Raw genomic sequence first — 18,436 nt, forward strand, 5'->3', positions numbered from 1 at the left:
GAACAGTGCTGTGACTGAGGGAAAGGTTGAAGATGGAGGTGAGAACATCAGCCAGCTCGTTAGCACATGCTCTGAGAGCCCGCCCAGGTATGTTGTCTGGTCCTGCTGCCTTGCGGGGGTTGATCTTCCTCAGGGCTTTGTTTACCTGGCCTGATGAGATGGTTAGTGGAGGGGAGGGGGGTCGGGTGGTCCCGGTGTCTGTGTGCCTCCTCTCTGTGCTGTGGCTGGAGGTCTCAAAGCGGGTGTAGAAGATGTTAAGGTCGTCCGGCAGGCTGTCTGTGGAGCTGATGGTGTTGGTGGTGGTCCTGTAGTCTGTGATGTGCTGCAGGCCTTGCCACATCCGCCCGGAGTCAGCAGTGGAGTAGAAGCCGTCCAGCTTCTCTCTGTACTGCCTCTTGGCCGCTGTAATGGCTTTTTTCAGTCCATACTTCGCAGCTTTGTACTCCGTCTCATTGCCTGATCTAAATGCAAGAGAGCGAGCACGCAGCATGTGGCGCACCTGACTGTTTATCCAGGGCTTCTGGTTGGGAAACTTCTTGACTTGTATGGTGGGCACGATGTTGTCAACACAAGTGCTAATGTACCCAGTCACATACTCAGCATAGTCCTGTATGCTGACAGAAGAGTCCTCCAGCGTGGCTGCAGCTTTAAACACATCCCAGTCTGTCTGAGCAAAACAGTCCTGCAGGGTGCTCTCAGTCTCTGGGGTCCAGAGTTTGATTAGTTTAGTGACAGGGTTTGTCTGTTTCAGTCATTGATTGTCTCTGGGAATGTTCTGTCTCTGGGAATGCTCTGGGAAGCTTCTGTCTCTGGGAAGCTTCTGTCTCTGGGAAGCTTCTGTCTTTGGGAATGCTCTGGGAAGCTTCTGTCTCTGGGAATGCTCTGGGAAGCTTCTGTCTCTGGGAATGCTCTGGGAAGCTTCTGTTTCTGGGAATATTCTGGGCCCTTTTCACATGCGGCGGCTAAGTGAAGCCCACAGAATCTCTGTAGGCAGTGTAGATATAGTGCGTCTAGCTCAACAGTGAAAGCCCTGGGGGGGGGTGGGGGTGGGGGGGGCTGTGCTGGGCAGTGCTGTGCTGTGGGGTGTCTTGGCGATGCACCAGAGGCGTAGGTGGTCTGTAATTGAGTAGAGCGTAAAAAAAACAGCCTTTCATCATAGTCTGCTGGCGTGGCTACAGTTACGTCCCACCCCATCACAATGGCTTTGTGAAGGGCACGGGTGTACACAGAGGGGCGCAGAGATTAGCAGCAGGAACCTTTCTGGCTTAAGGTGGCACCTTTTAGTGTAACGAAACCCTGCAGTTTCTTTCTCTCGGAGTTCCTCAGTCTTGCTGATCGTTGCAGGTGGAACTGCGTTCTACGAGGTGTGGTTGTGACCCTCTTGTTAGAGGACGTTGTTCGACGTTGCTCGAGATCTCATCTCAAGATGTTGGCGGATTGCAGATAGTCCACATCTATCTAGGCCTCTCCATTGATTTCTTATTGGGGCCTGATTCTGTTTTGTTTTTTTCCAGCTCTTGTCTTGTTTGTAGTGAAGTGTAAAGGTATTAATGAAGTGTAAAGGTATTAATGACGTGTAAAGGTATTAATGACATGTAAAGGTATTAATGACGTGTAAAGGTATTAATGACGTGTAAAGGTATTAATGAAGTGTAAAGGTATTAATGACGTGTAAAGGTATTAATGACGTGTAACGGTATTAATGAAGTGTAAAGGTATTAATGACGTGTAAAGGTATTAATGAAGTGTAAAGGTATTAATGACGTGTAAAGGTATTAATGAAGTGTAAAGGTATTAATGACGTGTAAAGGTATTAATGACGTGTAAAGGTATTAATGACGTGTAAAGGAACTTTCTGTTTGTTCCACATTCTCAGTTCTTCTCCTCTTGAGAGACTTAAAGGTTGAAGAGTCAGAGTGATGAGAGAGTGATGGTGTTACTCTCGGATAATGAGTGCATGTCTCTCACCCAATTATCTTGCCTGTGCGTGCGTGTGCGTGTGCGTGCCTGCGTGTGTGCGTGCGTGCCTGTGTGCGTGCGTGCGTGCGGATAGCATTATCTTGTACCGAAAACTGTTCTGTATGTATTGTTTTACTTTGTGCTGCATTTTTCTGCATTCACCAATCAGTCGCAGCAATTGTGGAAGCAGACAACGGACTAGAACCCGGTCTGAATCATGTGTTGATATTGTCGTGTAAGTGTCAGGAGTGGGAGAGTGGGAGGGTTCTACTGAGTCAACCCACCCCACTGTCACCAGTTCCCACTGGAACGGGAGCATTGGAATCCTATCCAGCTCATCCACATTATTCAGAGTCTGACAGACGTTGGTTGAAGAAGGGCACTGCTCCAATTATTTGCTCTGCCTCCCAGGCGATACACAGAAGGCGGAGGAAAGAAAGAAAGAGAGGAAAAAGCAGGCCGTTCAAATGTCAACTTTGACTTCGGTTCCTTAATGCTCTATATGACAGCAGTCCTGCTGTCTGGCTTGTGCTGTTGCAGTATTCCTGCTGTAATTGATTGTGTGACACAGCACGTCTCACCGGGCCCTTATCAATAAAGCTGAGTGAGCTGTGAACTGAGTGGGTCTGCCGGACGAAGCGAGGGCATTAATGGGATGCATATCGAGTCCTGGCACACTTTATGCAATAACACTTTAATAGAAACAATCTTATACGTTTTTTTTAGTTTTTTTTATTGGGAGATTGAGGCCAAATACAAGAAGATTGGATTAATCCACTTGAGAATTGTCAATCTATCCAAGGAGCTCGTAGAACACGAATGCACGCACGCACACACACACACACACTCTAACGTCAGCATGCTTACATTCTCATCACATTGTTGTCTTTGATCTGACTTTCCCTCTTTCTCCGGGATCTCTTGCTCTCTCTCTCTCTCTCTCTCTCTCTCCCTCCTTCCCTCCATCTCTGGAGTCAGACCCCCCACCTCTTCCCCCAGAGGTTCCTCCTCCGCTCCAATCTAATAGCCCTACAAGATCCTCCAGCCCCCCCATGATCATCAGCTTCTGAGCTTCATCCTCACCAGAGACGTGAGCCTGACATCCTCCAGCCAGAGGAGCAGAGAGGAGGAGGAAGAGGAGGAGGAGGAGAGAGGGGCAGAGAGGAGGAGAGAGGAGGAGAGAGGGGCAGAGAGGGGCAGAGAGGAGGGGCAGAGAGGAGGAGCGAGGGGCAGAGAGGAGGAGGAGGAGGAGGAGGAGGAGGAGAAGAGAGGGGCAGAGAGGAGGGGCAGAGAGAGGAAGAGAGGAGCAGTGTTTGATCTTTCTCCACTCCTCCAATCTGAGGTAGAATGATATAGACCTGTTGCATACATACACACACAGCCTGTGGAGAAGAGAACAAAGTGAAGGAATAGAGACCAGAGTGGTATCTCTTAAACATGGCTGATTAGATCCCGAATCAAAGGGATACACTGTGTGTGTGTGTGTGTGTGTGTGTGTGTGTGAGTGTGAGAACAGAGGTCGGTCTGACCTTTTGATTTATAATGAACTCTGAGATGTCCTCATGTTTTAATGATGTACATGTAAGACTTCTCAAAGACATCTGCTGCGGCTTGTCTCAGTGAGGCTGCACCGGATGGTATCAATGATGGAACGTATGAGGCAGGCAGACAGACAGGCAGGCAGGCAGGCAGGCAGGCAGGCAGGCAGGCAGGCAGGCAGGCAGGCAGGCAGACAGACAGACAGAGAGACAGGAGAGTGCTGGCAGGCAGACAGATGCAGGCAGACAGGCAGGCAGACAGATGCAGGCAGACAGACAGGCAGACAGACAGGCAGGCAGACAGATGCAGACAAGCAGACAGGAGAGGGCAGAGGAGGGAAATTGCTATTTCTATAAAGCCTTACCCCCATTCTGTGATTTTCTGATGAGGTTTGTAGATAGCCATGGAAAAGCAATGTCAGTCAGAAGATAAGGTTTGGGTGTGTAAGTTCCCCAGAGACAGGTCAGTGTTGCTGGCTGCTTACATACCTTTTCCACTCAAACAGTGCTGAAATTACCTGTCTTATCAGTAGTATTATCAAATAAAACTATTTGTCATGTACATCGCATACAGCCGTAATTAATACAGTGAAATGCTTTGGGATCTTGCTCCTCGATCAACAACAGTCAACAACAATTAACAATCAACAATATAATCTAGTAATAATAAACCAGTGACAGTAGTGGTGCATAAGGGTGTAGTTAGTGTCAGTAGCAGCAGTAATGACTGTAGTAATAACAACAGTAATAGAGTGGCAAGTGTATTTAGCAGCAATTATTTACAGTAATATATTCATATTTCTGTATGTGTAGTGTTGTTTATAAGGCACCGTGATCCCCCCTGCTAGTTTTCTACACAGCCAGCGGATAAGAATTGAAAAGCAAAAATCTAAGATAATATTACTGCCCCCCTGCTTTGATACTGCGATCCATGGCTATTCTGGCTTTACCCTCCAGGACAGACGGACTGAACACTGAGTGGAGGTGACAGCTGACATGGACATATAGGTACCTGTCAGTCCCATCTCTCTCACACACACACACACACACACTCACACACTCACACACACGCACTCACACGCACTCACTCACTCACACACACACACACACACACACACACACACACACACACACACACACACACACACACACACACACACACACACACACACACACACACTCACAGACACTCACTCACTCTCACTCTCACACACACACAGAACCCCATGACATTGTGCCAGTTCCTCTGTAGCTGAACCCAATAGACTGTGTGTGTGTGTGTGTGTGTGTGTGTGTGTGGTTTCAGTCTTGTCCCAGAGACGTGAGGGATGATCTGTCCATCAGTGCTGTCCTGCTCCACAGGGGGTCGGAGCCCCCTGCCTGAGTGAGATCCTCAGAGGAGTCAGCCTGAGTCAGAGTGAAGAGGGTTGTTTCACTGAGGAGCTGCAGAGGTTGTCAGGTGGATCACTAAGCATCAGGCTCTGTCTGAGTGATTCAGCTACTGCGCGTAGCTAAATCGCTTCTAATAATTTAAATCTCCTTTGTGTGTAGAGATATATCTGGGAAGATGCTGTATATGGACATACAAATGGATTCAGAATAGTGTCTCTGAGGTGTTGTTCTTCTGTGGCACGCCTGTGCATTTGCTCCCTGAGTACTGACGCAGAGAAGCAAAATATTTGTGGGATGATTGTCTTTGTGAAATAGACACTCCAGAGGAGGCCTGTTTATGGAACATGTATGTTCTCCAATGATGTCTCACACAGTGTGTTCTCCAGTGATGTCACCCTACTGCCTTGTGCAATTTGGCAGCTCCATGGTCAATTTTAAATGTACCATACATCAATTTATATATACACCCAAGAGAATCAATTAATTTCCCTTAATACATTGTCCATAACCTTGCTTTCATAAAAACGTTGATTTCCACTTCTGTCAGGAGGACACCTCTCCTATCAGTCACGGTGGAAACACTAATACAGAGGCTGCTAAATAATGCAGGAGCCGGAGCATCAATCAGTGGGACGTGAGAGGCGTCGGATTAATGGCCAGACCGTAAACTCGCCGGCCTGCTAATGTGTGACTCCATCAGGCACAACAAGGTTAGACTGCATCAGGGCCATCATTCAAATCGACAAACAGGAATGTTGGATTTAGAATCTGCCCCCCCCCCCTCTGTCAAAGACACCACCCTGTTTACTGTAAGTACTATGGCTGTGACTGCAGAAAAAGAGAGAGGGGGGGGGGGAGGAGAGAGGGAGTGAGAGAAAAAGAGAGAGCATGAAGAGAGAGAGATGGGTTCAGGGAAATTAGCTCATTCCCCGCAGTGAGGAGATCAGAGAGGCAGCAATGTGCTTTGGGGGGGGTTTAAATGGCTGTGCTGTGTCCTTGTCAATGGTGCTCATATTTCCCTTTATAGGCCTAGGAGTGGGGGAGAGGGGACCCTAGTCCACCTTTTATGAGGGGTGCTTATTTCTGGTGTCATGCTCCATTGCGTCCCCAGATAGTTTTTTGTTTTTTTTGGGCACCTCCGTCCTGTACAGTAAATGTTTACGGTGATGTATTTCATATCAGGGGAGGCGTCGCTAAGGAGGCAGATAGTAAATTTCTTGGAGTTGCTCGTATTTATTGTTGGAGACGGCAAAGCAGTGCACCAGTACGCTCCATTTCTGTGCTGCTTGTCGGTGTCGGATGGGATGACTACCGAAAGTGAGGACACAAAACACTGTGTCTGTATCTGTTGACAAACGGGGAATGTGCGTGTACATTGTCTTGACCCTTCTGTTATTTGCATTCAGTTTTGTCGCATCATATCAAAACAAAAGCTGTTTTTTTTTTTTTTTTTATGACCGTCTTTGGAGTGTCTGAAAACAATAACAGTGATGCTACTTAGTTAGCTATGGAGAACGGTGCATGTTTATGAATTATAGGCAGTCCAACAGCCTACTGTGTGATCTCTAATGACTCCCTCTTCTTCTCCTCTAACGATTCTTCTCCTTTTTCCTCCCTTTTCTCCTCTCCTGCGTCTCGTTTCAACAGGAAGTGGAGGTCAGTGCCCTGATCTATATTGTGTCCTTCCTCTTTTGTGGGATGTCTTTTTTTAAAACATTTACGGTCTCTCATTTCGTTGTCACACCCTCTCACTCTTTATCTCCATTCCTTCATCACTCCTTCTCTTTTTCCCTCCCTTCATCCTGTCCATTTTAAGAGGGACGATTAATGTTCCAATTAAGGGGTGAATGGAATCTTAACGCCTGCTCCCCCATTGTTACCATATGTTATATATGCCGTTTAGCTGACGCTTTTATCCAAAGCGACTTACATTGCAGTGAGTGCATACATTTCAGTATATATGGTCCCAGCGGGAATCGAACCCACAACCTAAGCATTGTTAGCGCCATGCTCTGCCAACTGAGCCACAGAGGACCGCCCACTACCATTCTGTGTAGACTAGGGTGATGCAGATGTATAAATGCGTAATGACAGGTTAAACTATACGTTGCTATTACTCGAATGGTGGCTGTTCTCCTATGGAGATTTGATTACTGCCAAGTACATCTCCCAAATCTGTACCATGATCATTGGGACCATAATCCGTAAACTAAAAACACTAAGCACAACTACAATTTACTGATCATTTCTCTGTAAACATGCAGAATGTTTGTGCCAAACATTCTGTAAACAAATGAAAACAAATCCACAGACATAATTTGATCCGCAAATGCAGATTCGACAGTTCCAAAGCTAAAGCGTTGTATTGATGTTCTTCCTACACGAAGCAGTGCTTTTATTCATGACTTTGGAAAGATGTTTGTCACTGCTTTCGTTTTTATTCACACATTGTGACATTTGTTTGGACATGTAAGAGCATTTATTCACACCTTTTAGCCACATTCACAAATCACTTTGCATGCATTAAAGTGATGGTTTAAGTGTTTGTGTGTGGATAGTAAATTCAATTAGTGCTTAGTGTTTTCTGATTACGGAAAGCACGGTACACATTTGTGAGTTGTACACTATTTATTTACAATAAAACTGGCAGTAATCTATCTCCATAGTTTCCCATCTGTGTTTACCATTCAGCTCTAGAATAACAACCATACAGCCCCTTTAGTGATTCATCCAGTCAACTCATCATTATGGTACTTTAATCATCGTGTGTGTATGTTTGCTCACAGGTCTGAATTCGTATCTTGTTGGCTAAACTACACAGATGGCCTAGAGGTTAGAGAGGCCGGCCAGCAATCGGCAGGTCGCTGGTTGGATCCCCACCCTAGGAGGGAGCCGGATGTGAGCTGGTGACTGGAAGGTTACTGGCATCATATCTAAGGCTCCTACCACTGCCGTTGTGCCCTTGAGCAAGACACTTAACCCCTAACTGCTCCAGCAGTGCTGAATATGGCTGCCCTGTGCCCAGAGCCCAGAGCTCTGTTCTCCCTTGGGGGTGTGGTGTGTGTGTGTGTTGTCTCGGGAGGGGTGTGCACATGTCAAATTCCTACAATTGATGAGAATTGATTGCATGGCCAAATAAAGAGTCGTCTTCTTCTTCAGATTGTGTTTATATGGTGTGTTTGTCGTATGTCTCATTGCTCAACAAGGATTATGAAGTCATTTTAATTTGATCAGATCTGTGACTAAACCTACAGTACACACATAGTGAATATGTGCCAATTGATGAAATGGAGCACGGCCCATTCAAGTCAATGTTAACCTCTCTGTGTGTCTCTCTGTCTGTCTGTCTCTCTGTGTGTCTCTCTGTCTGTGTCTCTGTCTGTGTGTCTCTCTGTCTGTCTGTCTCTGTCTGTGTGTCTCTCTGTCTGTGTCTCTGTCTGTGTCTCTGTCTGTGTGTCTCTCTGTCTGTCTGTCTCTCTGTGTGTCTCTCTGTCTGTGTCTCTGTCTGTGTGTCTCTCTGTCTGTGTCTCTGTCTGTGTGTCTCTCTGTCTGTCTGTCTCTGTCTGTGTGTCTCTCTGTCTGTGTGTCTCTCTGTGTGTCTCTCTGTCTGTCTGTCTGTCTCTCTGTCTGTCTGTCTGTCTGTCTCTCTGTGTGTCTCTCTGTCTGTCTGTCTGTCTCTCTGTCTGTCTGTCTGTCTGTCTCTGCAGGATGACTATGTCCGGACCTTGGATGACAGTCAAGGTTCTAAAGAGGGTAAGTCACACACCTCAGCTCTTCTCTCTGGCTACCTGAGTGTTTCAGCTGCACCTCAGCTCTTCTCTCTGGCTACCTGAGTGTTTCAGCTGCACCTCAGCTCTTCTCTCTGGCTACCTGAGTGTTTCAGCTGCTCTCTGAGTGGGCTGATGAGATGACGGGGAATTGCCTTATGTTTATATATGCAGTACAGCATATAGTTGAGCTGGTTATCACAGAAGCACTGACGAGGACGTACTTGGTACGGAAAAGTATTTAATATTATTCACCTTTTCCAAGCATGAGCCAATGCCAGTGACCTCTCTGCTGTAATATTCTGGAGATAGTTTGTTGCCTTTATTGAAGACTCCTGACTATGACACCACTGGACACGACAACAGACAGAATGGTAATGACTGAGCACATGCTTTGTGTAATGAATTTCTTTTATTATTATTGTTATAATTTTTTTTTTTTTATTCATTTATTTCATTGCATGTGCTCTGTCTGTCCAGGGTATTGTACTTGACATGGTCCATGTTCCTTGTCTCCCCATTAGCTCCCAGTGGCAAACTGCTCTCCACAGGTCTAGTGGTGTCTGGGGGGGAAAGCCTCTCCACCTCTCCCTCTGTCCACCGCTCCACCTCTCTCTCTCTCCACCTCTCACTCTCTCCACCTCTCCCTCTCCTCCTAATGCCTTTAAGTAAGGGCCACCCATTAGAGCCCCCGCCCTCGCGTCTCCTTTCTGACCATGCCGGTGATTCTGGGTTTAATCGAGCCGCTGGCAGATTAAGTCATGGCAGGGTGTCGAGACCTCAACCATTGTGTCTTGATTTGCAGCTCAAATTATGCTGTCACATGGTGGGAGTCCATTAGCTCAACATCCCGTAGCTTAATGAATGACTAATTAAGCCTCCCAGTGAAGGGCCGTATAGAAGAAGACACTGAGGCAGGGAGAGAAAGGAGGAGAGGAAATCTCGGTGTGATTTAGTGGAGTGACTGGCGCTGGCTTTGTTCCTGTTATGAAGTGAGCCTGCCTGTGTGGGAGCGAGGGTTGAAAGGAGTGTGGAGATTGGCCTCCCGTAGTTCATGTGGGAGGTTCTTCAGCTCAAATTTTATTTCAGTCATTACTGAGGGAGAGTTATGCTGCTTCAACGTGACTCGAGGTAATTTCTTTATTTGGGTTTGTGTTACTCTTCAAATCAAAATAACTGCGGTATCCAATTGTGAAGTCGTACACACACACACACTCACACACACACACACCTCAATATCATTGGTCTCTCTCTCTCTGTCTCTCTCTCTCTCTGTCTCTCTCTCTCTCTCTCTGTCTCTATCTCTGTCTCTCTGTCTCTGTCTCTCTCTCTCTGTCTCTGTCTTTCTCTCTCTCTCTCTCTGTCTGTCTCTGTCTGTCTCTGTCCCCCCACCAGACGCCCTGTCCCCCCACCATGCCCCGTATGCCCTTGTTTGTTATGCCCACTAAGAGAGGTTAGCTAGTGAGAGATGAAACAGACATCACGTTGTTGTAAACAGTCGCCCCACAATTCGACTTGCTCCCACCAAGCCTCGAACCTGCGACCTCTGACCTGCTAACACACGTTGTTAACCAGCTACGCTATTGGAAAAAGCTAGCAATTCGCGAGCGCGGGTGGTGGTGGGCGTATTTGAACTGGAGGAGTTCACATACGGTTCCACAGCACAATGCAGGATTTCACCTAACGCGACAAAAAAAGACAACAGACATGTCTTTTATATTTGACTGGATCTACAGGCGCTTCAGCAGTGTCCTGCAATTACTAGGTAAAGCATTATCAACGCTATCGACTATTTATGTCTAGGAGACCATGTCTAGGTCTGGGACAAGTCTTACTCCTTGGTCTAGATCAGTGGTTCCCAAACTTTTAACAGTCATGCACCCCCTGTCGGTTATTTTGTAGCCTAATTGAAATTCTATGAACATTATCCCTTACATATTAGACATTGTGATAATATTATTCTGTTAGATAGGGTGCATGCATTTATTTTTGGTATTGAGACTGCAGTCGGCTATTCAACAGGACTGTTTGGGAAGGTAGATCACAGATTTATTTTGCGTACCCCCTAGATCGATCCACGTACCCCCTGGGGTACGCGTACCCCACTTTGACAATAGTGGACCTAACAGATAGGCTCCGTTACACAGGCAATGAGAGAGATTATAATGAGAGAGATTATATTAGAGGCGGTTTGATAACATGGATGAAGGAGATGATGATGATGATGATGATGAGCCTGTGGACTGAGCTCACTATCCTGCAGCATCCATCTGCAGGGATTATCCGTGCAGTAATCTGGATTGGGCTAGATTGGGACATGGTGAGGCTAATTGGGAAGGTTTTTAGGGCGACAAGCTTTGAGGACATTCTGCTATACATGAGACACATCTAGAGGAAGGAGAGGGAGTGAGAGATGGAGGGAGTGAGAGACTGAGAGGGAGAGAGAGAGAAAACACTGCTTTAATCCGCGGAAGAGTGTTAAATTAACAGGAGGCTCCGCCAGGCACCTTATGCTTCTGTACACACAACAACGCAAACTCTGTGCCAATATTGTGGCTGATGTACCAACAACAATATTTTCCATCATCGAAGATAAGAGGATTATGTTTTTTTTTTCTATTTGCATTTCCTTGTTTATTTCTTTAGCTTTAGTATTACGGCCTTAAATCTTCTGCGTGGGGGACGATACCAGAGGGGTTTTGTAGTTCACGATACAACTACAGCATCAACAATACAATAACAAAACCTCACTATGGAAACTTCAATATCACAGATTTCCTATTATTCCTCTTCCTCTCTTTTTTTCCTCTCCATCCATATCGTCTCCTGCCTCCCTCCCGCCATGTATTTGTTATCTAATACTTTCATATGTTCGACAGACTGAGAAGGTGCAGTTCTGTTTCCACCTCTCTCTGAGCACAGCCTGTCCTCCCTGGCTAGCCAGGTCTGTCTGTGGTGACCTGTCTCTCTCTCCTCCCTCTCTCTCTCCCTCTTTCTCTCTCCTCCCTGGGTAGTCAGGTCTGTCTGTGGTGACCTGTCTCTATGGCCAGGCTGTGATCACTTTGTCTATCTGGTTACATTTAGATTTTGTTTAGATTTGTTTTATTTCAGTTAGATATTAAGACAATTTGAATTCTCTAATCAGTTTTCTGTCGTATTCTAATTTGTGGGGCAATTTGATTTAATTTAGCCATGATTGAATATCGGTAATTTGATTCTTTTTATTTGCAATTTGCTTGAATTTAGCCGTTGGCGTCAGATATTTTGGGTTCATTAATATCTTGTGTTCCAGTAGTTGTAAGGGTCACTCTCAGGGCATTACTCAGAAATGCTCTGTGCTTGTAGGAGTTTAGGTCAGACTGGACCAGATGAGTCATAAATCGTTTTTTCTTTTTTTTTAGAAAAGGGATCCTGTCCAGCTCAGTCCGGCAAGTTCCATATGATTAGTTTCTGTGAACACGCAATATGTTTTTGCAGAATTCCAGGTGTGGTTTTCTGTAGGGGTTTTATCCCATGTTTTATCATTTGTTTTTGAGAGAGGGCCCATTCCACAGCCGTACAGTAAGATAGATTGGATGACCGAATAAAATATTTTGAGCTAAATTTGAATCGGGGGGGGGGGGTTAATTTCTTTATTGTGTTTCTAATTGAACAGTATGCTCTCTTGATAGTCATGTTAAACTGCCCAGATGCCCTGATGTTAAGACCACGGTAACAGTAGTTGGTGGTGTGGTCAATGGTGGTCTCTCCTAGGGTGAAGTGGTACTCTTTTTCCCTGGGATCCTGCTTTGTTTTGGAAGATCGTTAGTTTAGTTCTGTCATGTTGGCTGTCGATGCCCAGTTCTGACGGAAGGTCTGTAGCGGTGATGGGCTCTGCTGTAGCCTCTGCTCTGTGGGGGGGACCCAGGACTAGATCCCTCTGCTCTGTGGGGGGGACGGGGACGCAGGACTAGGTCCCTGCTCTGTGGGGGGGATGGGGACGCAGAACTAGGTCCCTGCTCTGTGGGGGGGACCCAGGACTAGGTCCCTGCTCTGTGGGGGGGACGAGACGCAGGACTAGATCCCTGCTCTGTGGGGGGGACGCAGGACTAGGTCCCTGCTCTGTGGGGGGGATGGGGACGCAGAACTAGGTCCCTGCTCTGTGGGGGGGACCCAGGACTAGGTCCCTGCTCTGTGGGGGGGACGAGACGCAGGACTAGATCCCTGCTCTGTGGGGGGGACGCAGGACTAGGTCCCTGCTCTGTGGGGGGGACAGGGAAGCAGGACTAGGTCCCCTGTTCTGTGGGGGGGGGAAGCAGGACTTGGTCATCTGCAAAGAGAAGGTGCTTAATTTCAGTTTCATGTAGAATGAGTCAGTGGATTTTTCTAAAGTTAGATTAAGTAGATTAAAGGGGGTGGATTCTTGGTTTGTGGTCCAGGTGGATTCTTCAGATCTTTTCAGATAAAGCGTGATTTGGCAGTGGTCTGACATGGTCATTGTGGCATAACAGTGAAAGCACTGATTTGCTCCGGTTCCATGCTCTCTCTCTCTCTTTCTCTGTCTCTCTGTGTATCTCTCTGTGTGTCTCTCTCCCTCTCTCTCTCTCTGTGTCTCTCTGTAACAGTGTTTGATCTTTCTCCACTCCTCCAATCTGAGGTAGAATGATACAGACCTGTTGCATACATACACACACAGCCTGTGGAGAAGAGAACAAAGTGAAGGAATAGAGGCCAGAGTGGTATCTCTTAAACATGGCTGATTAGATCCCGAATGAAAGGGATAGAGAGAGAGAGAAAAACAGCTCTCAGAGAGAGATTGAAACAGAACTGCACATTCTCACCGTCTGTTGAACATGGAGGATATTAGATCAATGTTCTACCCTACATTCCAAATCATATAGCCTGAATTTGATAATCTACCTCCAAACCAAAATCTGCCCTACAAAAAAAAAGAAGAAAAAAGTCAGTGTTCCACATTAGCTGCAAAATATGTTGCCTCCTGCCACACCATGAGAAATGTACTTAAAATACTTATTCACTTTGATATTTCTGAACACACAAACACTTAATTGACTACACATAAAATACTGACACTCACTGCGCGGTGGGGGGTTTGGGTGCGGGAGCTTAAAGACACACTGACACAGACCCTGGGATGTACTGGGGACTCAGGGATACGCAATCAATACCAGTGGAGTCAGGGGGGCTGACAAAGGAAAAAAGCCAGGTTGATGACAGATGACTCACACACACACACACACACACACACACACACACACACACACACACACACCCTCCCTCTGACACGCCTCTTTGCCTCTCGCTGCCTTGTACGTGGGTTAGACAGGAGGGGGTGTGCTGTTTGGATTAGCGTTTCAAATCAGATAACTGTGGCTTTGCTCTGATGATCCCGTGAAGCACCCGCTGTGTAACTGATAACTGATCTTCCTCTGAGAGGGTCTGCAGCACACCTGCCTACCACAATGTCAGCTTCTATGCTGCTGCTCGAAAAGAACAGAGAGGAGGGACTGTTACTGGAAGGAATTTGACAGTGACGTGTGTGTCTGTGTGTGTGTGTGTGTGTGTGTGTGTGTGTGTGTGTGTGTGTGTGTACATGTACATGTACATGTGTAGCCCTGATGACTGCATTTGCACTGCCAGCTAAGAAGCTAAGCGGTACTGTATTACTGAGGGAGGGGGGGGAGATTCATCCATCATTCACACAGGGATTCACACTCTTAATTCTAATATAATGTAATAATATATGCCATTCAGCTGACGCTTTTTTCCAAAGCGACTTACATTGCAGTGAGTGCATACATTTCAGTATATATGGTCCCAGCGGGAGTCTAACCCACAACCTAAGCATTGTTAGCGCTGTGCTCTACCAACTGAGCCACAGAGGACCACCATTTCTATTTTTTGTCTCCCTCCTCCCCCTCTCCCCCTCTCCCCTCCTCCCCCTCTCCCTTCAGTTGAAGACACCACCAAGGACCCCTGCCAGAAGGTGAAGTGCAGCCGACACAAAGTGTGTATGTCCCAGGGCTCCCAGAGGGCGGTGTGTGTCAACCGCAACAAGCTGGAGCACAGGTGTGTGAGTGTGCGTGTGTGTGTGTGTGTGTGTGTGTGCGTGTGTGTGTGAGTGTGCGTGTGTGTGTGTGTGTGTGTGTGTGCGTGTGTGTGTGAGTGTGCGTGCGTGTGCGATGTGTGGGTTGATTCACAACAATTGCGGGTTAACAAACAGCTGACTCATGGATCACTAGCATGCACACTCACACATGCACACACCACAGGCGCAGGCACACAGGTAGACACCACACACACGCACGCACGAGATGGGATTCTGGGTTCCGAGATCACCATTGGATTAATCAAACAAATTTAACAATGAAATTGTCATTGTATCTGATTGTAGGATAACTGACTGAAAGTCTGTCAGAATGTCACAGTGTGTACGTGATGGACGTCCCCTCTGTGTTGCAGACTGAAGCAGCCGGCCCTGAGGTCTCCTGAGGGCTGCCAGCCCTGCCCCGTCTCCTCCTCTGGACCAGTGTGTGGATCTGACAGACACAGCTACGCCTCTCAGGTACAATAACACACACACACACGCAGACAAAAAAACACACACACGCAGACACACACACACACACACACACACACACACATGGAGACACACACAGACACACACACACGCAGACACACACAGACACCACAGGCACACACACGCACACACCACAGGCACACACACACCACAGGCACACACACGCATGCACACACCACAGGCGCACGCACACACGTAGACACCACACACACACACACACACACACATGCAAACACACACGCACGCACGCACTACACTAACACACTACACGACCACAAATGTCTCACAGTTTTATAAAATCACCATAGAAACGCAACATTAATACGACCACTGCATAACTACACCGGATCATTGTACACTCCTGCAAACACCTTGATAAAAGCACTTCTCACTCCTCCTGGCCAATAGAAGAGTCAGCTGGATGTGTGTCACCATAGCATGGTGGATGTGGGTCACCATAGCATGGTGGATGTGTGTCACCATAGCATGGTGGATGTGGGTCACCATAGCATGGTGGATGTGGGTCACCATAGCATGGTGGATGTGTGTCACCATAGCATGGTGGATGTGTGTCACCATAGCATGGTGGATGTGGGTCACCATAGCATGGTGGATGTGTGTCACCATAGCATGGTGGATGTGGGTCACCATAGCATGGTGGATGTGTGTGAGGTAGTAACATTGTGAAGCGTGTGAGCGTGTGCAGTTTGAGGTGAACAGGGTACAGAAGCTCCAGAGACAGAGATAATAAATGGCTCCACCGGGGGCTTCAGGAGCAGAAGGTTGCTGTGACACACACGCAAGCACACACACACACGCAAACACACACACACACATACACGCAAGCGCACACACACGCAAGCACACACACACACGCAAACACACACACACACATACACGCAAGCGCACACACACGCAAGCACACACACACACACACACAAGCACACGCAAACACACACACATACACGCAAGCGCACACACACGCAAGCACACACACACACAAGCACACACACACACACACACACATACACGCAAGCGCACACACACACGCAAGCACACAAGCACACACACACAAACACACACAATGCAAGCACACACACAAGCACACACACGCAAACACACACACATGCAAGCACACACACGTAAATACACACACACACACAAGCACACACACACACACACACTCTCCCATGTGTTTATTGATTTATGCTTTGTCTTCAGAGTCAGACTCGCTGACCTTGTTGAGATGGGAGGAAAGAGAAATTACTATTCATCTTCGGCTTGTTTGAAAAGAGAGACACTGATTTGAACGAGGGTGTGTGCAGTCACCTTTATGAATACTTGACCTGTATCTCAGCTATTATTCATTCCACCTCCCCCGATTGGTGTGTGTGCTTGCGTGTGTGTGTGTGTGTCACAGCAACCTTCTGCTCCTAAAGCCCCTGGTGAAGCCATGTTATGCAGTGATTGTATTAATGTTGCGTTTCTATTGTGATTTTCTAAAACTGTGAGACATTTGTAGTTTGTAGTGTGTTTTTTGTAGAGTGTGTGCGTGCGTGCACCTGTGGTGTGTGTGTGTGTGTGTGTAGGAGTTCACATGATTGCAGTTGTTTCGATTTGAAGAGTTATACAAATCTTAACAACTAAATGACGAGTAATCCTTGAGTCGTGTGCGTGTGCGTGTGTGTGTGTATTGCAGTGTAAACTGGAGCAGCAGGCGTGTCTGACAGGGAAGGAGCTGACTCTGACGTGTGCTGGTCTGTGTCCCTGTCCAACCGCTGCCCCCACAACAGACACAGAGATCAAGCACGGTAAGCACACACACACACACACACACACACACACACACACACACACACACACACACACACACACACACACATCTATAGCTATGCACTGCATTTCTGATTCCTATTGCCCTCCCTCCCCCCTCTTTCTTCCTCCCTCCCTCCCTCTAACCCCTTCCTCTAACCCCTCCCTCCCTTCCTCTAACCCCCTCTATCCCTCCCTTCCTCCATCCCTCCCTTCCTCCATCCCCTCCCTCCCTCCCTCTATCCCTCCCTTCCTCCATTCCTCTAACCCCTCCCTCCATCCCTCTAACCCCTCCCTCCCTCTAACCCCTCCCTCCCTCTAACCCCTCCATCCCTCCCTCCCTCTAACCCCTCCCTCCCTTCCTCTAACCCCCTCTATCCCTCCCTTCCTCCATCCCCTCCCTCCCTCCCTCCCTCCCTCCCAATAGAGGCCTGTACTGGGCAGGACCTGGCTGACCTGGGGGACAGGCTGAGGGACTGGTTCCAGCTGCTTCAGGGGAGCGCCAAGCAGAAGAACAGCACCCGGCCTGGAGCCAGCAGCACCTCAGGTAGAGACCAGTAGCGGCAGCACCTCAGGTAGAGACCAGTAGCGGCAGCACCTCAGGTAGAGACCAGTAGCGGCAGCACCTCAGGTAGAGACCAGTAGCGGCAGCACCTCAGGTAGAGACCAGTAGCGGCAGCACCTCAGGTAGAGACCAGTAGCGGCAGCACCTCAGGTAGAGACCAGTAGCGGCAGCACCTCAGGTAGAGACCAGTAGCGGCAGCACCTCAGGTAGAGAGCTCTGGCCGTCTGGAGCATCGCTGGGAGAATTCCCGGTGGGCCGGTTGATCTGTGGGCTGTGCGACCGCCGGCGAGCGACGTGATCTGTGGGTCTGAAAGTCCAGGGCTGTTTAGTTGTCCCAGTCCGTCACTGGGTGAGACTAACAGGGGAGGGGCTGCAGGTGGCGTACCCCACCCAGGAGGGAGCCAGATGTGAGCTTGTGATTGGAATGTGGTATTTTCTACACACAACCCTCCAAACAGTTGATTGCATTTATGGCATTTAGCAGATGCCTCTATCCAAAGCGACTTACAACAAACAAAAACATTTGTTTTAGTAAGTGAATCATCTATCCACCAGTCATCATGAGATGAAGTAATCAATGCTCAGACCAGCGGCCATTGGCAGTCGTAATGCTAGAAGAAGGAATTTTTTTGTTTTTATTAACAGGAGAGAAACTTGTACAGGAGGGGTAGTGGGGGTGAAGAGGTCTTTGGGAGGGTCCGTTAAGATGTAGCCTTCAATCTACAGCGGGTTTGTTTGAACAGTATATTTGATTGATTAGATTAGAATCATATGGAATTGATTGATTAGATTGATGATTGACTGGCAAATAAAACATTGGTTG

At 47.6% G+C, this 18,436-nt stretch overlaps 1 protein-coding gene across 1 annotated transcript in view; it reads left to right on the forward strand.

The window, feature by feature from the left end:
* spock2 (SPARC (osteonectin), cwcv and kazal like domains proteoglycan 2) overlaps positions 1-18,436 on the forward strand; it is a gene marked incomplete at its 5' end in the record, with an annotated part of 34,403 nt that overhangs the window by 9,697 nt on the left and 6,270 nt on the right. The window contains 5 exons of the mRNA XM_083694958.1: positions 8,597-8,642; positions 14,611-14,725; positions 15,119-15,221; positions 16,936-17,047; positions 17,476-17,595. Of these exons, the coding sequence (XP_083551084.1) occupies positions 8,597-8,642; positions 14,611-14,725; positions 15,119-15,221; positions 16,936-17,047; positions 17,476-17,595 (496 nt within the window). The remainder of the gene's footprint in view (positions 1-8,596; positions 8,643-14,610; positions 14,726-15,118; positions 15,222-16,935; positions 17,048-17,475; positions 17,596-18,436) is intronic.

The sequence above is a fragment of the Argentina silus genome (genome assembly GCF_951799395.1).
Source record: "Argentina silus genome assembly, chromosome: X".
Taxonomy (NCBI): domain Eukaryota; kingdom Metazoa; phylum Chordata; class Actinopteri; order Argentiniformes; family Argentinidae; genus Argentina; species Argentina silus.